Genomic DNA, 24,242 nt, shown 5'->3' with positions numbered 1-24,242 from the left:
GCACATAGAGATTCTGGGATTTCATAGTAACTGTACATTGTTCATTGTCACTTTTGCAAAACCAGCTCTGTTGTGGTTGATATTTCTTCAATAGGAATATTATTGCAAAAACAATAAACCACACCTTCTGACTTACATTCTGAAAGAAAATATAATGACCACCTTGAAAACCTCTCATAGCCTAGGCAGAAAGTTATTGCATCCAAATCCAACTACCCTAAGCCAAGAAAGCTAGTACGCTATGGTACTCTGTGTACTTTCTGGCAAATATTATTACATAAAATAGAACTGCATATGTTAATAGATAGAATAGATTTTAATATTTTTTAAAAGAAAGAAACAGAAAATCTTCACCCAAATTTTTATTGTCCTTAAAATGATTGTTCACATTGTTTCACAAGTAGGGAAAGATAATACAACCAAACTAGTCTCACGATGACCATCTTAATATAAAGTGCATAATCCAAGAACATCTTTCTTCAAACCAGTGGGCCGCTGCCACTGATGGTGAAAATGTTTTCATAGGAAACATTCATATATTTTTCCATATTTAAATATGCAACTGAGGCATTATGTTAAATATTTCAAGGAAGAAGCCCATAAAATGCTAAGTGATTGTAGAAATACTCATTGAATAAATGTATTAGAAATGGGTTAATTGAAGGGATAAAAGTTAATCCAGAGGTCTGTAGCCCAAAGCACAAAGACTCTAGGATACTTGACAAGAGATTTCAAACCTCTCTAGCTTTTCTGGCATGAGCATAACCTGTCTGGCAAGCCATAGTTCCTAGTTGCTTCTTAGTGATGCTCCAGGGCTAAATAAGATAAAATTTATGTGCTATGGTTTAAGCTCCATTGAGGCAAGGCACTAAATAAAATTCAGGATAATTTATGAATCTTGAGTTTGCACTAATCACATCCAGGTCCATCTCATAAAAGGAATTAATGGGAGTAGGAGGCCAATACTGAGCACTTGGTAAAAAGCTCAACAAAATTGGGGCAATAGTGAGGAGCACAAATAAGACTATTTTATACCCAGAAAATTTTTTACTAATCCAGGAGAATTTCACCAAAAAAATCCTCTTTCCAATGCCCAGACAATAGTTCACTGGCGTAACATCTGATATCTGAATCACAGAAGTGTGTTATGGCAGCCCTAGTTTGAGATCCAATTTCTAATCTCCTTTTAATTTACCATAATTATTTCTATAATACTTTGTGGCTTCACTCCAGTGGATGTGCTTAGCAAGGAATGCCAAAATCCTGTCTTCTCTTCAGAGCCACATCCTTAGGCCAGCTTCTCCTTAGTTTTTTCCTTCCCTTCCAGTTGCATTTTACTCTCTTCTTTTTACCATGTGTATCCAAGAGACAGGACAATGAGACCGTAATCGGAAGAGTTAAACACAAACATGGATTCGAGAATCCAATCCTTCTAGAAAATTATTCTAGCTAGTTATGATGATTTAGTCTTCCTGCCTTTGTTTTAGTTTTAGTCTTTTTTTAATAATGGCCATCCTGTCTATAACTTTCAATATAACCGAGTTACATCAAGTAAAGTTTATCAGGACAAGGTGACTGTCATCCAGAAACTATGAGGGTCCCAACTGATCACCAACTAGTTTTCCTAAACTAACAAATGATTTGTGTGTGTGTGTGTGTGGTGCAAGAACAAATGATTTAATTTCCATTTTCAGAGTCATAATTCTATGTTTTTACCAAACACTTTCTCTGACCTGCAGGAATGTGTTTCTTTGGAGTTTCAGAAAGAAATCTAGTGAGAAAACTCTATCCGTATAAGCATGACAAACCTCAGCTGATTTTAAGTGCCCAAGTTCAAGAATAAAACAAGGAGTATGTTATACGTCCAAACAAAATTGGAATGCTTAGTTCAGAGAAAAGGGACACACATGTCCAGCACCCCTAACCTAATATTGCTTGTTTTCAGAATAATAAACTAAGGTCAAATTAAGCCATGGTTAAGAGGAGGAAAAGGTAGCTGCCCTTCAGAAGTTTATCCATTCAGAGAGGAGGAAGTCAAGGAGAAAATCACTCTCCTCCAGCTAATGCAGTATAATTGTTTTCCTCATGATGGTGCCCCTCCATTTCTCTCCCTTCAAAAGTTCCCATGGTTACAAAAGGACATGGCACACACATTTTTTTTCTTTTTTTTTTTTTTTATTAAATCATAGCTGTGTACATTAATGCGATCATGGGGCACCATACACTGGTTTTCTAGACTGTTTGACACATTTTCATCACACTACTTAACATAGCCTTCCTGGCATTTTCTTAGTTATTGTGTTAAGACATTTATATTCTACATTTACTAAGTTTCACACGTACCCTTGTAAGATGCACTGCAGGTGTAATCCCACCAATCACTCTCCCTCCACCCATCCTCCCCCCTCCCTCCACTCCCTGTCTCCCTTCCCCCTATTCTTAGGTTATAACTAATTTATGGCTTTCATGTAAAAGCCATAAATTCATAGTAGGGCTAGTACATTGGATACTTTCTCTTCCGTTCTTAAGATACTTTACTAGGAAGAATATGTTCCAGCTCCATCCATGTAAACATGAAAGAGGTAAAGTCTCCATCTTTCTTTAAGGCTGCATAATAAAAAAGTGACAACTCAAAGAGATGCAAAATGGCCTCTTGTAGCTACTCTCAATTTGTCCTCTTGCTTTCAGCACCTCACGTACAATGAGTAATGTGAAGGGGTTGGGGGATGCCAATTTTAAGAAACCGGAAATGACAGGTAACCTCTTTAAGGCCATTATAATTTTATCCTACATGTATACACACTAATAAGAAATAGAAGAGTTTACTCAAAAGGATAACATTCAGTACTGTTCTTTCTTGCAGATTTTTTAGAAGATTTGAAGAATAAAAATAGTGTTTCTTTGGACTCCGAAGGGAATATTAAATTGAATCCATATATTTTAAAATATCTTCAATCAATACATTTTTCAAAAAGGTTGTTTCTTAAGAGAGATGACATTAACTAAGCTGAGACAGAAGGTACTTTGCTCCCTCCTCAATGTGGTGTTTGTTCCTTGGCACTAAACGGAAATGAAAGCCATACGTTCCGGATGGGGAATCAGAAAATCCTTTCCCCAGTGTCTGCTCATTTCAGAACCAGGAAAATGGACATCTATAAGGGTAATGAAACCAACAGGAACTGGGTTAAAGAAAAGTGTTCAGCAGATGATTGTGATTACTGAGGTTCATACAGACTAGATAAAATTTTGTAGATTTCATCTCCTAGTTGCCCTGCTATTATGTGACTAGGAGTTTCTATTTCTTCTGGGACTTAAAATTATACCTCCCCTTTTTTCCATTTATTAAACTCAAATCTTTTACTACTCGTTGCCAGCTTTGTTCATGCTTACTTGAAAAGGACAATCAGGTACTTCATACACAAGCTGTGGGGCACATTTTCATTCCAATAGACTCTGAAGCTGAAGGCAAGACCTTCGTAAAATGGAGATCCACAATATTTTCAATGTAATTACCCTAGAAAGAAATGCTATGTATTGGCTGTCCAAAAAATCTGGCACCACATTCCAGAGCAGCAAGACCTCCCAGGTATGCATGCACATGTGTTCATCATTGAGCGCTACAAGTTTAATCGATTTAACTTTGTCATAGATACAGTCTATTTTCCATTTAGGCGCTCTATAACATGATAGGCTGAAATGGTATGGAGCACTTAGCTGTGGCTAACACACTAAAATTGTCAATAGCAAGGATTTATCAGGTAGCAATTTAACAAAAGTAGCCTAGGAATTTATTTTTGTTGGTTTGGTTTTCTAAAGAAACATATTTGCTTTATTTCTTGTATACCATTTTTTAAGCCCTATAACATTGAGCAAGTGCCATTTAGATCCAAGCAGATATTCTACCTAAGTAATGAAACTGCATTAAGAATGAAATTCTTCAGAGGAATATAGGCCTAGAGCAGTGGGCAGCTCTCTCGGGATGGCACAACCCAGTGGCCCAGCTACCAGAGTCTGCAGGAGTCCATGCCTCTGTTCATCGTGGAATTGGGTGGACAGTTGAAAGCTTTCTGGAATTCTTCAAAGTTACTAATTGCACCATTGACCCTGCAAAAAGATATGTCAAAAGTACATGTCATTTAATTCTTGCACCTTAACAGGATAACACTGTAGCAGTATATTCCTAGAAGAAATGTTGGCTTTCATTTAATCTCCTTATAGTAGAGACAACTAAAGCCCAAAATGATCAAATGTGTTTCCAAAAAATTTAGCAGAGCTGAGATTATAACCAGCATTTCCTGAATGTCAGGCAAAGGCTCCTATTACTCTTCCTATAGTCTTCAAATACCCATAAAACTGAACTATCACTAATACTTAGTTTTTCTAGCTTTTAAAAATTAACTCTCTATGGAAAGTATAACTGACATAAAGTCCACAAATTCTAGATATAGAACTTGTCGGTTTTTTCATGTGGGTAGTTACTACTACCCTGATCAAGACATAGGATATTTCTAGCACCCGAGAAGCTCTTTCCTGTCCCCTAACAACGGTGCCTCCAATGATAACTATTATTCTGACCTCTGTCACCACCGCTTGGCCTATTTTTGAACTTCAGCTGCATGGAATTCACAGTACATACTGTTTGGTCTTTGACTTCTTTCACTCAATATGATGTCTGTAAGAGTCATCCATGTTGTTGCATTTCTAACTGTTTTGAAATAATTCATTCAACCTACAAAAAACACTTCCTCTAAATTCCTATTAAGTTTGGGGGCTCATATTTGCCTAGAATTTGGTAAATGCAACAATCAACTAACAAAAGGTACGTAGTTCTTACTAATAAGTAATCCTTCAGTGGAGTAGCTCCAGAATCTGGTGTTCTTGTAAGTTTCCAACTGTAGGAAAGACTGGATTTTTACTCAGCACTTTGATTATAACTGCCTTTTGGAAATGGTATTTCCATTGTTTGATTTCTACTGTACTCAAAATCTGTACTTACTGCAGACATCAGTAACAAGGCAGGTAAAAAAACTACCCCCTCATCTATTTCTTACTCAACTGCATGTTCAAAGGCTTGACTAGAGACTCAGAATTCTCAGTCACTGACTATTTCTTCCCTAATGACTTTGTTACCTATAGGCATTTGAATAAATGTAATGGCCTGTATCCAAAAGATCCTCATAACCTCTTGTGTTTTAGCGAGATGTATGGGTACAGATGCATATTTCATAGTCTGAGTCACCCCAGGCAAGTGTTAAAAATAGAATATAGCTGATAATTAGTAAGCACACTCTGTAAAATTATCAGCTAAAATCCGACATTATAGGCAACTAGTTAGTAAAAGGAAATTAGTTTCTAAAAACTTATCTGTTGAGTAATTAATCTACTGTGTGGCTTCATCTGTACCATTTGTCAGTGGGAACACATGTTAGTCAGTTAGAGACTTTCAGCCTTCATGACAGTTTAGCCCAGTGGGGGAGGATTTCCAAAACAGTGATTAGATTTTTATGCTAGTGGGTAATTTATAGTCAATTTCTGAAGCATTTCTAATGCAAGTTTTTAGGAATAAGATTTTAAAATATAGGAGAAATTTTAGATGATTTTCCTGTAACATGCTAATAGATTCATTTAAACATTAAATATAAAGATATCCAGATATAATATATCCTAAGCAAAGAATGAACAAATATAAATTATTATGGTTTCTTGGATTTCTCATTATACTGATCTGTCACCTACTATTCATATTTTCTCTTAAACTATGGAATCTGGTGCAGGGTGAGTAATATTAACCTTAATTTTATTTTTGCTTAATATTTTATACATTCTGATACATAAGACTGTAATTCATAATCCTTTCCCTTTATATATAAGCAATTGTTTCAAAACATGATTCAATCTAAAAGCCAAAATATAGAGTCTCTAACGCTAGGTATAAATTATAATTACTAAATATCACCATATATTTTTGGGTTCAGAGCTATTCTAAAAGTGGGCATTTGCTCTAGGTGTTTTAAGGCACACTATATCAGATCTCATCCTTTCCTAAGATAATAAAGACTGCTTTTTGGCCTAGACAAAAAAAAGTACATAGTTGGATAAATCAAATATTCCAGTTTACTGAACACACAGGCTGCTCACCCATGGATTGCTACCTTCCAAAAGCTGTAAGGTAATAAGTGAGATTTAACACTAAAGCTATGATTTGGATTCTAAGTTTCCTTCAGAGTCTGGTTCCAGTCTCATGAACCTCTCGATGCAGCACTAGACAAGGAATATGTACAATTTCCCACCAGCAGAAATCTAGTTGAGAAAACACTGCCTAAACCAGCTTACTGCTAATGAAAAAAACAAACAAACAAAAAAAAAACCATGATTAGTTTCTATTTGGCTAGACTTTGGGCGGGGGGGGGGGGGGTGTCCACAAAATGGAGATCAAACAATTCACAGCACAGGCCTTTGTTCAGATCACCTATCTGGTAGAGCCCTGGGGTGGCGGAGTTGGGGAAAAAGAGGAGAGAGGCACAGTTCAAAACTAGCATCACCCATTTGCCCATTTACCTAAACTGAGGAGGGCTGTGAGCACCAATTTGGATTTGTTCTCGGGCAGCTTCTGGTCTGTAGGAATTGCACCTCACCTAAAAGAGAAAAGTATCCCAATGAACACGCTTCCGTCCTGATAACACATTTTCTACTATCTTAACTGCTCCAAATTATACTGAAAAATAATCTTAGAACCAGCAAATGACAAACAGTTTTTAGTAGATCACATAAAACCTTCATCAGTAATAACATCTATTATTCTGATCCTCAGAGTAGAAGGTTTTTATCAATGTGAATAATTTCACAATCTGAGTAAATTAGGAAGGTTTCCAGACAAGTGGTTTAAATCAAGAGAATTGCATATGATGAGCCCAGGAATCAACCAACATATTCACACAATGAATTGAAGTTTGAAATAGTTATCACACTTAATCATGCCCATTTAAATCAATAAAATCAATCAGCCACCCATTATTGAGTATGGTCATGAGCAGTTAGTATTTTGCCCCTTTGTACCTTGCTTGCCTCACTCTAATGTGGGCCTGGGATAGGTACATACTCCTCCATCTCCTTTGAAGTTAGGCATAGCTATCTGACTCACTCTGGTCAATGAAATACAAACAGAAGTGCTATCCGTCACTTCCTTTAAGAATCTTAAGAACAATTTAAGTGCTCTATTAAGAACCAGCGCCCAAGGCCGGGTGTGGTGGCTCACACCTGTAATCCTAGCACTCTGGCCAAAGCAGGTGGACTGCCTGAGCTCAGGAGTTTGAGACCAGCCTAACCAAGAGCAAGACCCTATCTCTAAAAATTAGTGGGGCTTTGTGGTGGGTAACTGTAGTCCCAGCTACTTGGGAGGCTGAGGCAAGAGGATCACTTGAACCCAAGAGTTTGAAGTTGCTTTGAGCTGTGACGCCACAGTACTCTACAAACAGTGACAACGAGACTCTGTCTCCAGAAAAATAAAATAAAATTTAAAGAAGAACCACTGCATGTTTCTTTATAATTCTTTTCTACTCTTGTGGTGACTGTATAAGCACCTATCAAGATAAACACTCCCAAACTCAAATCAGTGAGTCAAAACTACAAGAAGAGCCCCTCTGCTGACCCATGCTGGATCCTCCAAGAAAGCATAGGAAAAACACTGGAAGATATTGGCCTGGGAAAAGACTTCATGAAGAAGACTGCCATGGCAATTGTAACAACAACAAAAATAAACAAATGGGACTTCATTAAATTGAAAAGCTTCTGTACAGCTAAGGAGACAATAACCAAAGCAAAGAGACAACCTGCACAATGGGAAAGGATATTTGCATATTTTCAATCAGACAAAAGCTTGATAACTAGGATCTATAGAGAACTCAAATTAATCCACATGAAAAAAGCCAACAAACCCATATATCAATGGGCAAGAGACATGAATAGAACTTTCTCTAAAGATGACAGACGAATGGCTAACAAACACATGAAAAAATGTTCATCATCTCTTTATATTAGAGAAATGCAAATCAAAACAACCCTGAGATATCATCTAACCCCAGTGAGAATGGCCCACATCACAAAATCTCAAAACTGCAGATGCTGGCGTGGATGTGGAGAGAAGGGAACACTTTTACACTGCTGGTGGGACTGCAAACTAGTACAACCTTTCTGGAAGGAAGTATGGAGAAACCTCAAAGCACTCAAGCTAGACCTCCCATTTGATCCTGCAATCCCATTACTGGGCATCTACCCAGAAGGAAAAAAAATCCTTTTATCATAAGGACAGTTATACTAGACTGTTTATTGCAGCTCAATTTACAATCGCCAAAATGTGGAAACAGCCTAAATGCCCACCAACCCAGGAACGGATTAACAAGCTGTGGTATATGTATACCATGGAATACTATTCAGCCATTAAAAAAAATGGAGACTTCACATCCTTCGTATTACCCTGGATGGACGTGGAAGACATTATTCTTAGTAAAGCATCACAAGAATGGAGAAGCATGAATCCTATGTACTCAATTTTGATATGAGGACAATTAATGACAATTATGGTTATGGGGGGGGAAGCAGAAAGAGGGAAGGAGGGAGGGGGGTGGGGCCTTGGTGTGTGTCACACTTTATGGGGGCAAGACATGATTGCAAGAGGGACTTTACCTAACAATTGCAATCAGTGTAACCTGGTTTATTGTACCCTCAATGCATCCCCAACAATAAAAAAAAAAAGAAAGAAACTTCTGGTGGATCCTTTGTTTCTGCAGCATAACCTACTGAAGCCTGATTTACCATGCATCTTGGGATACTATAGCATCTTAAGTACAAATAGAACTAGGACACGTGAATATGGGGGAAACATCCTAAATGGAGAAATGAGAACAAAGACATGTTTGAGGGGAAAGAAAGCAAAGCTCTCAGCTTGGCGGGAGTGTGTGTTGCCTAACTGGCAGCAGCGGGACAAGGACCATGGTACCAGATTTCCGAAGCCCTGAGCAACCAGACAGTGTTTCAACTATATTTACAGATTGTTCTTGAGCAGGAAAATGACAAAATCCAGATTTTTAAAAGCTTTATCTGGCAAGAATGTATAGTAGGAAGAGGAAATTAGAGACCAATTAGAAGATTATTTATAGGCACCAGGAAGGTTCTCAGTGGCTGCCCACTAAATAAGTAGAAATGGGAATGGAAAGAAGCAGAGGATAAGAAGAACCTCTGAGGAAAAAAACTGACAGGTCGCAGCAACCACAGGGATATAGGAAGCAGGAAAGGTGATAGGATGCTATTGCTCTTGAGGATAATAAACCATCAATCACTGTGGTTCTGAATTTGACTTGGAAGACACTTTTGTAATGTGATTCCTTAATTTCCTCAGAAGCTAGCTAATGTGAAGTTGTGTCTGGAATTTGATTTTACCTCATTTCTTTGTATTTTTTTTCTTCTTATACATGGTATTCTTACATTATTATAGTATTGTCTTTCCTTCACATATTATTTAAGAGATTTCTGGAAACACATTACAGTTGTTACTGTTTTCCTAGTATCTTCCCAGGAGGGGAAAAAAAACTTTACTCCCTGTAAGGATGCTTACTCTGATGTGCAAAAGATTAAAAAATCTTCTAATTCTATCAGAAAAGCTGCAAGATAAATTTCTCACAAGTAATACAAAATAGATTCCTATTTTTTTCTTCTAAATCTCTTTAGTTTAAAATAAATCAAATACAGTTCAGTATTATACAGTGTTTGAAGACATTTCAAAATTATGACCGTAACATCACTATCAATTAGTTTATTTCATCTACAAAGAGATATTATGGACTAGGATATAAAATAGTAAGAACTGATGAACCTTATACTTTGTCCTCTAGAGCAAGAGTCAGCAAACTTTTTCTGTAGAGAGATAGATAATAAATATTTTAGTCTCTGAAGATCATGAGGTCTCGGTTTCAACTATTCAACTCTGGCATTGTAGCACAAAACCAGACACAGACAATGATAAGTAAAGGAGGATGGCTGTTTCTCAATAAAACATTATTCACGAAACAGGCAGCAGGCCATATTTGGTCCTAGTTTGCCAACCCCAACTCTAGAAATTTCTAGCTATTTTTATGTGTTTATTTTAGATATCTGATTGACTAGTACAGACTCAAAAGGAAGTCTCCTTAGTTGAATCGTGCTAGTCTTACTCCTTTCAAGAAATTGATCTAAAAATATCAAGTGTCTTTAATATACCCAACATCTTTGCTGGGTGCTATGGAGATACATAAGAAGTATAAGGATCCAAAAGATTAGCTATGAAGATAAAACTAAAATTCTTGAACATTTTTAGAGCAATTAAGTACTCAATTGCATGGTAATGACAGCAAGTATAAAAGGAGTTGAAGATAAAATAATAAGAGCCAGAGTCCTTGGGGAAGGGTTTGTGGAAGATGTGGAGAAGGTGGAATTTGACATGGATCCTCAAGGATGTAGTAGGGATTGAAAGGGAAAGAGAAGAAAGGGGATCGCATTAGAGAAGGAGAATCAGAAGCAAAGCTACAAAGATAGCAATGGGCATGACATCATGGGGTGGAAGTGAGGATACCTGCCCTATTAAAGTTGAGATTTTTTTAATCCAGTGGTGCTACAGGAAATTAAAGTGGGTCGGGTGGAGTTGGATCAGACTGAGAATTTTGGAAGCCAGATGAAGGTGTTTAGCCTCAATGTGGTAGGCATTTGGGATCCACCATAGTTCTTTCGGCAGGTTGGTAATAAAATAAAAGTGATATATTTCAGTGGCATAGAAAACAGTGGTGAAAGATGCTAAAGTTAAAAAAAATATGCAATAGGATGTTGAGATAATCCAAAGTAGAAATATCAAGATTAAGCCTATGGATTGTGAGGTAGGGTAATGAGATGCTATGGTCTGAATGTTTGGGTCTCCCCCAAATTTATACATTGAAACCCTAATCCCAATGTGATGGTATTGGGAGGTGGGACCTTTGGGAGATAATTAGATCATGAGGGTAGAAATCTCATGAATGGAATTAATGCCCTCATAAAAAGAGGCCAAACAGCTACTTAGTTCTTTCTGACATGTGAGGACACAGTGAGAAGTCAGCAGTCTGCATGCAACCCAAAAGAGGGCCCTCACCAGAACCTGACCCTGCTGGCACTCTGATGTCTGATTTCCAGCCTCCAGAACTATGAGAATAAATTGCTGTTGCTTATAAACAACCAAAATTGCCTAAAACTGGGAAGTGGAGAGGTTGAATCTGAAAAGCATTTCAAAGGATGAAACATGTAGCTTTAGGAACACATGCCATAAAAATGAGGACAGATAAATCAAATAAGACCTAAGACTCCAGGCTTTTTAACCAGGAAAACCAAAAGATGGGGGTGTGTAGGTGGAAATAAGAAACTAGAAAGGAAAGTCATTTTGTTGATGATTACAATTTTGTTAGTATAAGATCACTAAAGAATTACTTAGTGTTGCCATGTCAGCTTTAAGAAATAAAAGACCTCAGGCAAGTTAGGCAAGTGAGAATCCTTTACCCAGAGTCAATTGTAGAAGACTTTGGAATGAATGTGCTTACTGAGGAGTAAATGCAAAGACTTAGGAACAAAGGGTTGTACTGATGAAAATTTTTGTCTGGCTTCGAGAATATACATACACATTTGCCCACTCTGAAGATGTGCATTAGTACCTTTATTGATTCATCCTTGATGTCTTTGAAAATGTTGTCTATGTGTTTCTGATATAATCCAGTGCAATAACCAATAACAAAGAAGAACTGAACCTTACCTCATTTAAAATACTCAAGTATTTTAAAACTATTAAGAGTAGAGTATAAATGTCTTGCCACAATAAATAAGTGAGGTGAAGGTTATGTTAATAAGTTTGATGTAAGCATTCCACATTGTACATCAAATCAGCGCATTATACCCCATAAATGCATTAATGTACAGTTATGATTTAATAAAAAATTTAAAAAGAAAGAATTATGCTTTATTTAGTGTATATCTTTCTTCAATTTCTGCTCCAAGAACCTATTAAATTCACAATAGAGTGGCATGACCCTCCTTGCCTGGGTTGTTTTTTTGGCTCTAGTGGTCTTTGCATATTCATTCAATGGTTGGGAATACATCCCCAAGGGGACAGAGAAATATAGGAAAGGGCCATGAGAGCCAAAGAATAAGTTATTAGAAATAGTTACAAATAGTATCAAACACATTAAGAAGTCAAGATATATTGAAGTGCCAAGTGAGTTTACTGTGGAGCTTGAAACCCACCTGATAAAAAATACCAATAAACACTAATTCAATTAATTAATTAAGCCCCATAGAACATTAAGAAGGTGAAATTTATCCTGAAAAAAATAATCGGCATGATGAAATTTTAGCTAAAATCAAAGTCATACCATTAAACATTCGTTCTGAACCATTGATCAAGGGAGCAAGCCAAAAGTCTTGCATTTCATTTTTGATACCCCTTGCTCAGTCTACTTACATGAGCATAACTCAGGAAGAAGAGCTGATTGTTGGTGAATGTGATGCCAGGTAGGAGAGGTTCCTCAACTCCCTGCCGTCTGTCATTTATCCATTTCCTGTAAGCCTAGTGAGAGAAGCAAAATAGATGAGCCTCCGAAATAGTGATTTTCCCTTTTTTCATCCAGCACAGAGATATTAAATATAAACACTGCCATATGCAAAATGCATGTCAGATTTTCCTTAAAGAAAACAAACACCTGGAAATTAAAGTCCATGTCCTATGACTTACCAGTGATACAGGTGCATTAGCAAAAAGACCTTACACTCAATAGATACCAAAAAGCTGGGCCAAAGTGTTCAGGTGTTAAATAACTTTTTTTTTAAGCTACTCTTTCTATTCCTACCAAGGGACAAACAAATCCAACTCCATGAAAAGGCCCCTATGGCAATAAATTTCAGGGTCAACATATTACCAGTTTTTTATTTCGACATAGAAAGAGGAAAAACTATCAGCTTCTATTACCATCATTTTACTTTAAAAAGTATATTTTAAGAATATAGGAAGGATGTAACCTCAGAATAACAGCTGGTCCTTAAATTAAATGCACTTAAGGTCTATGAAAATCTTTCCACGTTATCCATATGTTTCTTGTTTCACCACAGACCAGCATATGATGAAAACACTATTATGGACTCTTACCTGGCCCAGTATATGGGAACTGCTATCCTCTGGTCATCATTTAGAAGTTTGATATTTTAAGAGAAAATTAAAGGGAAGGCTATAGAGAGAGCTATACTTAAGGAAAACTCATATGAACCTAGCCCCAAGGAGATTTCTGTAGCATGCTTTCATATGATTGTAGATGTGTTTTCTGAAAACTATCCTTTAAATACATGATTCTTAATAACAAATATTATCCTTTAGGGTGACTTTATACCCCAAAAAGAAAAAAGAAAGAAGTATACTTCTATTTATATAATAGAATATAATCGAGTCAATGGGGAAATACAAATCTATTTATAGAAATTCCATAATATCTAACTCCTTGAGAACATTCTGTGCTATAAACTGAAGTGCACCCATATGGTGTTTAATAGCTTAATTTATAAAACCACAGCAAACATAGCACTGCATACCCTAAATGCTTCCCGCAGACCTCCATTATCAGCAATATTTTCTCCGAGGGTCCTCTTCCCCTTTACCTAACAAAAAGAAGAACAAGAATGTTTCACAGTCAAGTATTATTCAGCAAGAGGTATACAAAGTATAGCAAAAAATGAGTGTCATATTTTGGAGATAATTACATTCAATAAATGAAAGTTAGTTATGATATATTGTGAGACAGCAAACTAACTCTAGCAAGGTGCTCCTGAATAAAATAATTTCTATTTTATTATGCTACACATTTCTTTCTCATTCACCTCTTTATTCTTACCAATTTAGCCAGCTCCAATAAAATGTTAAACAATATTCTGAGTGACTTTGCTTTAATGGGAAAAAATAGAAATGGCAATACATGGGTTACCTTCCTGGATTAACTCACATAGTTTGACTATTCTTCTCATTGTGCCTGTGTTTCCAAAAATTTACCATCCACACAGGAACAAAACTTCAAGACCAACCATCATCATTTTACCTTCAGCAATTTCCATGAAAAATTGAAAGGAAGGTAGTTCCCCAGGGGAACAAAAATCAAACAGAAGTAGCACAGATCACAAGGTCAAGGTTTGCAATATGTATGACAACCAGCCAAGCATGGTGAAGAAATTCTTCCCAACATTCAAAGATTGTTTCTTAAAACCTTAAATGAGCGAGGGCAAAAATAGAGCCCACAAGCCAAATCCAACCTGCCGCTTATTTTTGTACAGGTTGTGGGGTAAGATCAGACTTTATGTATTTCAATGACTACAGGGAAAAAAAATCAAAATAATATCTTTTTGCACGTGAAAATTATATGAAGTTAAAATTTCGGTGTCCATAAATCAAGTTTTATTGGAACACACCCACACCCATTCATATACATACTGTCTGTAGTTGCTTGCTCAAATGACAGAATTCAATAGCTGTAATAGAGACTATATATGTTATAAAACCTAAATTATTTACTGTCTGGCCCTTTACAGAAAATTTTGCCAACCCCTGTTGTACTAGGCAGAATAATGGCCTCTGAAAGGTATCTACATCCTAATTCCTGGGGCCAGTGAATGTGTTAGCTTACCATGGCAAAGGGAACTTTCAAATGTGATTAGGTTAATGATCTTGAGGTGGGCACATTAGCCTGGATTATCCAGGTGAACCCAATTTAATTGAAAGAGCCCTTTCAAGAAGAAAAGGAGGGCAGGTGAGTGAGTGAAAAAGCAAAGCCATGTGAGAAGACTCCACCAGCCATTGCTGGCTTTGGAAAAGAATGGGGCCAGGAGCCAAGGAAAGGCGTCAGCCTCTAGAAAAAGCAAGGAAACAGATTCCCCACTAGGGCCTCTAGAAAAGAACATAGCCTTCCTGATACCTTGATTTTAGGCCACTGAGACCTGTGTCAGATTGATACACAGCACTGTATGATTATAAATTTGTATTGTTTTAAGCTACTAAATTTGTAGTAATTTGTCATAGCAGCAATAGGAAACTAATACACCCTGTTGTAAACTTTTAAGCCACGAATCTTACCAACTCTTTGCTTTTAAGCAAGCTCAATCACCCAGGTATCAAGCAATACCAAAAAATAAAAACAAATCTTTGAAAAATATTGTTCACTATAATCACTCAGGATCCTTCTAGCTTCAGTCCCCAAAAGTTACCATTCCTGCTTTGCATACATTTTTTTCTTTTCTACAGTCCCATGAGGTGAGTGCTAGTATCATCATCCTTGTTTAACAAATGAGGGTCTAATCCTCAGAGTGTGTAACAGATGTTGTTGTTGGTACTCCACCAGATGCCCTTTACTACCAGGACTGTGCCCCCATTCCTGTGACTGATAACAACTCAGAAAGACTAACCTTAGCTTATGGGAGTCATCTCACCTGGAGATTGCTGGGAGGTTACACCCCACCTTCCAGTAACTGACTGATGTGAAGTTAGAATAGCCCAGCCCTTTGCCCCTAGGCTGAACAATATTTTTTCTTTCTATTTTTAGTAGAAACAGGGTAGCAATCCTCCCGTCTCAGATTCCCAAAGTGCTAGGATTACAGGTGTTAGCCACCATGCCCGGCCTAGGCTGACCAATTTCTGTGGTGCAATCCATGCTCCAGAAGCTTCTGTGGGATTAGGACAAGGCTAAACTTCCCCTGAAACCAACATGTTTTCCTCACTCCCTTACAGGTTTGTATTCCAAACTACTTTCTCAATAAATCACTGACTTAATGAACCCCTTCTTGGGCCCTGGACAGAGTGATTAAGTAAACTGCTCACACTTCACAGGGATTCCAACCCAAGCTGTCTTCTGTCTCCAGAGCCTCCATTTCATAATACTTACCTTCTCAACCTTCACTGTTACGTTTATGTTTATATCCACTTATACTTGAATTTAATCCCCTTCCTTTTTACTCTATCTATGCTTTATATCTAAGTTAGAGGCTTTTGGAGTAGCCTCCCCCTCTGGCTCCTCACACACTGGATTGCCTCAGTAGATCACATGGGCCTAGGTTTGGACTCTCAAGACCCAACAGCTGCTGATAGTCTGTTTCTGTGGTTTCCCATCTGAGTTCCCCCTAATTCACTGCAAAGAAAGCTTCAGGCACAGAGGACTGGCCTGTATAAATAAAGCCAGAAAAATAAAGCATGGCCCTTTATATCCACCAAAGGAAGCTACCCAGTCTCCTGTGGGAATAAGACGAAAGCTGTTTTCTGATGGCTGAGTGGATTTATGCTGAGACAGGTATGCCCTTTCTATTGTCCTTGTTACAAAGGTACACATTTGTCAGAATTAAGTTTCAATATCTGACATCTTGGCCAAAATGGATGGTGAAGAAAAGTCCACCCACACATCACCCAAGTATAAAATAAACTTAAAATAAGATCCAGAGCACAGTGTGGGGTGAAGTGTATGGACTTTGAAGTCGTAGAGATCTAAACTCTAATTTAGACTCTACCATGAGTTTCGGTTTCCTCATATGTAAAATATGTATACACAGTAATCTGAATATCTCTCAGGAACCAGTATGAGGATTACATTTGTTTCAATTAAGTGAAAAGTCTAACTCCCATGCCTGCATATAATAATCACCAGGAAATATGAATTCCCTTCCTCTAAGAAAACTGCTCTTCTATTGTTTTTGTTGTTTTTAGCCCCAAAGTCTTTGGCTTTGTTTTTTTCCTGGGATGGAGTACCTATGAATATGTCACAAAGGATCAGGGAATGTTAACTACCTTTTATTGAGCACTTACTGTGTGTGTCAGGCATTGTGCTGCTGCTTCACATTACTTCACCCATTTAATTTGTACAATAAACAAATGAATTCAGAAATATTCACTTCACAGTTGAAGACACTGGGACTCAACAATGTTAATTAACTTGCCCACATTCATAAAACTAGTAATTGGTTGAACCAAGATTTGGACCCACATCTGACTCTAGAAACCGTGTGCTATACTTTTCTTTCTTTTTCTTTCTTTTTATTTTTTATTTAGAGATGGAATCTTGCTCTGTCACCCAGGCTGGAGTACAGTGGCATCGTCACAGCTCACTGCAGAATTGAACTCCTAGGCTCAAGGGATTCTATTGCCTCAACCTCCTGAATAGCTGGGATTACCATTGCACATCACCATACCTCACTGCCATGCTCTTCTTGAAGCAACATATACTCTAGATGAATTAGTGAAAACCCCTGAACTGAATGCAGATACATAAAAGCACCCATTTTAGGTCTTCTCATGTCACAGTTATAAGTGCTAAAAAACATATGGGCAAAGAAAGGTCTTTCCAGGACACTGGTAAAGGAGCTAGAGACACCATTCAAAGATACCGACTCTGGTTTTTCCACCTGAGTGAGCAGCGGTCTCACTTGTGCTGATTGTGATTTAAGAACCAAGTCAGTGTTCGTAAACATTCCCTTTAAAAGAAGAATGTGGTTTTTTTATCCAAATTCATCTGGAATGCTGAAATAAACCCCAATTATAATACACTTAAGGCATAGCAAGTATTGAGGTATTTTTCCAGCTCTGATAGGATGAGGATAGAGTTTATGTCTTGTTAGGGAAGCAAGATAACCCAGGAAACCACATGTATACTGATTTACTCCAGTTCTGTGGCCACCTTGCTTCTCTTAGGCACTCTGTTTTTGAGCAGATAGACTGGAAGCATACAGCGTATGCATGTGTATTGTAGAGGAAGGTCTTCCTGCAGATTCATAACCTATCAACAATTTTTCTTTGTTGGTATCTTATTATCAAATATAATCAGTGAAATCCGTGTCTTATAATGATGAAAGCAGAGACAGGACATGGAATACAAAATTAAAAAGAAACAATTGATAATGGGAAAAGAGCATGAAAATGAACCTGATCAAACCAGAAAAATAAGGAAAGGGGGGAAAAGTAAAAATAATATACAGCCGATAAACTAACTATAAGCATAAAACCATAAAACTTTATTTAAAAACCTAAAATAAGAACCAAGCATATTGAAAGACATGCCATGTTCTTGGACAATAAGACTATGCCATAAAAAAAGGTCAATTCCATACATTTAATGTGGCTTAAATTAGAATCTCAGTGATATTTTCTTTGGAAGAAATATAATAGAATAGGTAAAATGATCTTGGAGAGTATACAGAAGTATAAATGCCTAAGAATGGTCAAGTACATAAAAGAAGAACAGCGAGGGAGAGTTTGTACTATAGATGAAAGAATAAACCATAAAGCCACCATAATAAGGCAATGGTATGCAAATCAACAAGGAAATCAGTAGAATATATCATCCAGAAATATAACTCTTAGTGTATATGAGAGTCTAATTTACGACAAATAATTGACTCTAGGAAAAAAAAATGTCTTTTAGTAGATGATGCTGGATCAATTTCTACCCTTTTGGAAGAAAACAGAAGTGAAATCTCATATTAAACCCCAAGGAAAAATAAATTTCACATGAAGATTCAAATGTAAAATATTGAAAAAAAAAAAAAAAGTGAAAACCTCCCCGGAAAAGCTAGGAGACTCCTTGTATGATATAGATGTTGGAGACACCTTCATAGCCAAGAACGGAAATGTAGAAAGTATATTTTAAGAGTGACAGGTATCTTGGACTATATAAAAAATATTTAAATGTTATATGTCCAAAGATACCATATATGTGTACGAAGTCCAATGGATGAGTAATTTATTGGGGGGGAAATATGTATAATGTGAATGACAGACAAAATCTTAACACCTGTAATATTTAAAAGTTTCTCATAAATTGACAAGAAAACAATTCCATAGATTAACGCTCTTTCGTCCATCACTGGTAAGAATATGAAATGTTACAACTTTTTGGTGACAGTAGGAATCTATCCTATAAGGGAAAAAAGTAAAATATAGAATAAGGGTGTTTATTGCAGCAGCATTTTAATGGCAAAGTGTAACCCCTTGACAAAAGGTCAATTGACTAAGTTACAGTACATTGACACCAGGGACTCTTAGATAGCCATTGAAAACAATAAACTAAAGCTGTGTGTGTGTGTCTATATGAGCATGGGGAAAGTGTATCAGAGTTATTAAGATTGACTACAGGAGGGTGATTGTTGGGACCACACCTATCGTGCATCTTACAAGGGTACACGTGAAACTTACTAAATGTAGAATGTAAATGTCTTCACACAATAACTAAGAAAATGCCAGGAAAGCTATGCTAACCAGTGTGATGAAAATATGTCAAATGGTCTGTAAAACCAATGTATGGTGCCCCATGATCGCATTAATGTACACAGCTATGATTTAATAAAAAAAAAAAAAAGATTGACTACAGGTAGGAAAGGTAAGAATAATGGGAAGAAAGGGGGAAAGAGATAGAGGTTACACACAAAAAGCAAAGTTTCACATACACAAAAAGCATATATAAAATTTCATTTGTGCCTTTACGGAAGAGTATGTATGTATATATAATAGAAAACAAACAAAAATTATATTTCTTTTGTTCAAACTTCTGTCACTAAGAACTCTTAACCAATTCTCTGACCCATCAGCTCAACTTAGTGAGGTTTTATTTCAGTGAATTAAACCTAGGTAGTGGTTTGGGGCGTGGAATTTAACGATACGAGGTGTAGGAGATTTATAAGAATATTATTGTTTACCTGTGCTATGGGATTTTCTACATGAATACAAATCTAAGAAAAGCTACTGTTCAGGCCCATGATTCTCCAACTTTAACTTCCATCAGAATTTCCTGAGGACTTGTGAAAAGACTCCCTGACTAGCAGGCACCACTCTCAGCGATTCTGACTCAGCAGTTCTGGGGTAGAACTAAGAATTTGCATTTCTTATAAGTACCCAGGGAAGGCAGATACGGATGCTTTCAGCAGCACACTTTGAAAACCAGTTGTTTAAAGCAAGTTAATGCCCAAATCAGGGGGAGAAATGACCCACAAGGTGCCCCCCTTCACCACAGCTGCACTCACATTTAAGCCAGCTTTCTTCCAATAATAGTTGCTATACTGGTTAATCATGCACTTTGTTTTTTCTTTAAACTTTTCTTCAGAGTCAGCAGACCACCAAGGATCCAGGTTTCCATTTTTATCATATTTTCTACCTAGCAAAAAGGAAAGTTAGAAGACATTCGTGTTATTTGTGGGAACTCAATTCTTCATCTGTCCTTTCCCTCAGCATGACAAGCCTTCATGAAGCAGTCACAACGGCATGAAACACTCTTCCTGTGAGAGCAGCTCCTGCATTCTCTCCAAAGTCACAGTTTAATTGTAAAAGGGGGGAAAGGAGAAAGAGGATTGAGGAAGTTCTTTTCTTCTAAGAGCATTTTTTAAAATAAGATTCATCAATTTATTGCACATAGCATGTACCGGTTTTATCCAATTTTGGGTTCTGAGTCTTCACCTGATCTGACCTGAAATGTCCTCTGGATTATGAAATCAAATGGCTTCATTCGGAAAGTTCATGCAGGGAATCAGAGCATTACTACCAGTGAAATTCCAAATGATCCATAGGAATAGCCCTCGTGAGTCATCCACACTGAGAACATAGACCCTGACTCAGCCCCGTAAGAACCTGTTTCCTCCGAGTTGTCAGGAGCCAAGAGACACATAAAACCTCTGTGATGAATCATTCCACAGCCATCAGTGTGGATGGAAGAGATATCTGTCCTGCTTAGAGAAGGAAGGTTGCTCTAAAAAGAAAACTTGGAACAAGAATGGAAATCTCCAAAACACAATGGGGAAAAAAGATTAATTAGACATGTTTTCTTGCTGTGTTCACTCTTTGTTTTCTACATCCTTCAAAACAGAAGTTTAAATGCATCTAGACTAACTATATTCAAGGTTACTACTGGAATCTCAGGCATCACTTAAATTTAATTATGTGGAAAGCTTATAAGAAAATCTCCTAACCATCAGATGTTACATGTGCTCATGGTGACTTGATGAGGCAGTGATTATCAATAATGTTTCAACCTACCATTGCAACGTGAGGGGTTTAATGCTATTTAAAAATCACCATGGCTTCTGTAATGTCTCAAAAGAAAACAGAACCCCCAAAAAGAAAAATTAGTAATGAAGGAAGATTGTTCAGTGAAAAGTGGGCAGATGACCACATTTTGTTAAGGCAAGTGTAAGACACTCTGCTTAATTTGTAGGGAATTTGTGCAATTTTTCAAAGACTATTATTTGAAAAGGCATTCTATGCAAAAATATTCTGCCAAATTTGATGTATATTAAGGATTGTGTCATAAGGACAAAAAAGCAGAGCTGAAAAAAGTCTGTCTTCTCAACAAAAAAGTGAAATGTTTTAAAAAGTGGCAACTCAGATTCCATTGTAAAAGCTAGTTATGTGGTAGCATATTTAATAGCAAAAAAACAAAACTATTTACTGATGTGAGTTTATTAAGTAATGTATGGAAAGCATGGCAGATATAATTTGTCCTGAAAAAAAGGAGAATATTTCTAAAATCAGTTTGTCTCACCAGACTATCGTCAGGCAAATTAAAAAAACTAGAAGATCTGTTGAAAAAAGTTTGGAGCTACTAATTTTAAATTTCGTGCTTTGGCGATGGATGACAGCACTGATGCTACAAATATGGCTCAGCTTGCCATTTTTATTAGAGGTATTGACGACGAATATAATGTCACTGAAGAAATGGCTTCCTTGGTGCCATTAAAAGACACAACTAAATCAAGAGATTTATATGAAGCAGTAAAAATTATGTTCAAGTGATTTGCTTTGTCCATTGTCAATATATCTAGTATAGTGACTAATAGTACCCTGCTGATAGGTGAAAGAGAGAGACCTGTACAATAATAGAAGACAATGGAATTGCCACCCAAAACTCATGTTTGATGAAGTATCATTGCATGCTATATCAAGAAAATTTCTGCGCAAAGCTTTAAAAATGGATAACATCATACAAATCGTCCTCAAGGCTATGAATTTCATAAGAGCCAAGGGACTGAATCATCTCCAATTTCAGGAAGTCCTTAAAAGTATTCATGCCGACTATAGCAACATTATTTCCTTTTCAGAAGCAAGATGTCTACATTTAGGCCAGATATTGAAGATTTTATGATTTGTGATATGTTATCAAGTCGTTTATGGTATCAAAAACCAACTTTGTGCCAGGACTTGATCATGAAAACTGGCTTATAGATTTAGCATTTTTAGTGGATTTAACTGTTCATTTAAATGAGTTAAGCGTGTCTTCAAGGTGAAAACCAACTTATCGATACAATGTTCTAAACCATAACAGCATTCCAACTGAAACTGAAATTATGAGAAGCTCCAATTAAAGCAAACAACTTCATGCATTTTGACACATTGGTTAAACACAGTCCGGTCAACAGTGAAAAATATGCAGCCTTGCTTTTCAATTTGATACAAGAATTCAAAAACAGATTTTAAAATTTCCAAGAAAATAATCAACATTTTGGTGCTTTTGTGACTCCAATTTCAGTCACTGTAAATATGTTACCTGCCAATTTTCAAACGGAATGCATAGAGACATTCAACTTAAAGAAAAATTTTATCTCAGCATCCACAAGAACAGCCAAAAGGATCTCTGTCCCTGAGGTAGGCATCCAGAAAAAGATGTTGGAAATCCTACAAGCATGGAAAAAAAAAAAAGATCCCCTTCTGTATAATGTTGCCCTAGGCTAGCTAGTTGTTGAGACTGGCTGTAAATTATTGTGTGGATGTGACAGTAATTTGTTCCTAATCCATAAATTTCCAAGATTTCACGTGGCTTTCCAATAATACCCCAAAGTGAAAGGACAAGGGAGTGCTGATTAAAAATGATGAGGACTCTCAAAGGCAACAATTTCTTTATTTTATGCCATATTCCGCTCCTCCTTTCTGCTTAAATGTTATCAGGATGCACAGCATATTCTACAGTATGCATTATTAGGAAAGGATGGGGTTTTTAAAATCCTGAATATATGCCAGTATAAAGAAAATCTAGATTAAGCATTGCATAATCTTTGAAATCATAAAAAGGAACCAGTCAGCCAAGCTGTGGAATCCTAACTCAGCAAGAATTAACTCAGCAGCATATATAATCATTGTTAGAGCAGAACTCACACCTCCAGGCAGAATATCTCAAGATAGTGAATAAAGAAATGACGAAGGGAGAAGCTGTAAAGCAATTTCTATAACTATCGTGGCAGCTCCAGCAATCCTGATCTAAATGCAAAGCTAATTTCATTGAAATTACAAGGTCTTTTTTTCATTTTACCCCATTGCCAACAGGAACAATTGTTTATTTATTGCAAGCTATCACAGCAAGACATGGGGCAAAGTTTTCAATCAGCAATCATATTGCTTTGGATAATCTTCAACTATGATGGCGCTGCTATTGCAAAGATAATCACAACAATTAACATCCATATAGTCAACATTATTATGAAAGCAGCAGCTTATAAAATAAATCAGTACTTACCATTATTATCAAATCCATGTGTAAATTCATGTCCAACAATTACTCCTATAGCACCGTAACTCAGAGATCTATGGCATAAATACATAATTTGGAGAAAATTACAAGCATGAATCTCAGAGCATAATCCTTTCATTTTTCAATGGAAAACCAAGACAACATGTTTTCTAGTAGCCGTGGTAATAACAATCTAATAATCATATCCACAAAGCTGTAAAAGAAAATCTAAACACATCTTCTAGTTGAAATGGACAGAGAAAATATATTTTAACATAGTCATTATAACCATGTATGGGTCTTTGTGTCCTACCCTATAAAATTAGGAATGTGAAAGAGATGATTTCTAAATTCCCTTTTGGCCCCAAGAGTTTTATGATTCTATGTCTGCTCTAGCTATATATTTATGAACACCTAAAGCAGGGCTTGAAAAGATCCTGTCAGGAAATATACCATTCATTTTTATCTGAAAACTTGTTGAAAAGTCACCATAATCTTACAAGTTAAATTGTTTTCCAAATATACTCATAAAAAGGAAAAGAACAGAAATTAAAAGGCATCACTCTGTTTTCAAAGGTAGTCACATTTCTCTGTTTCTGTTGTAGACTAGATGATAACTGAATAGCAACGATTTAGAAAAGCTGTTACATTATTTCTCTTCATCTCTAAAAAAACATGGTAGATCATCCATAAAGA

General features: G+C 36.7%; 1 protein-coding gene across 1 annotated transcript in view; it reads right to left on the bottom strand.

Annotated features, from left to right (window-relative positions):
* Window positions 1–4,001: 4,001 nt before the first annotated feature.
* The window catches only part of PHEX (phosphate regulating endopeptidase X-linked), a 229,997-nt gene continuing 209,756 nt past the window's right edge, over window positions 4,002–24,242 (bottom strand). Inside the window, exons 17-22 of the mRNA XM_053579715.1 lie at window positions 23,553–23,620; window positions 20,077–20,207; window positions 13,627–13,692; window positions 12,509–12,613; window positions 6,559–6,635; window positions 4,002–4,104 (exon numbers count right to left, since the gene is read on the bottom strand). Coding sequence (XP_053435690.1) covers window positions 4,002–4,104; window positions 6,559–6,635; window positions 12,509–12,613; window positions 13,627–13,692; window positions 20,077–20,207; window positions 23,553–23,620 — 550 coding nt within the window. The remainder of the gene's footprint in view (window positions 4,105–6,558; window positions 6,636–12,508; window positions 12,614–13,626; window positions 13,693–20,076; window positions 20,208–23,552; window positions 23,621–24,242) is intronic.

The sequence above is a fragment of the Nycticebus coucang genome, chromosome X (assembly GCF_027406575.1).
Source record: "Nycticebus coucang isolate mNycCou1 chromosome X, mNycCou1.pri, whole genome shotgun sequence".
Taxonomy (NCBI): Eukaryota; Metazoa; Chordata; class Mammalia; order Primates; family Lorisidae; genus Nycticebus; species Nycticebus coucang.
This window is presented reverse-complemented; position numbering and strand designations above follow the sequence as displayed.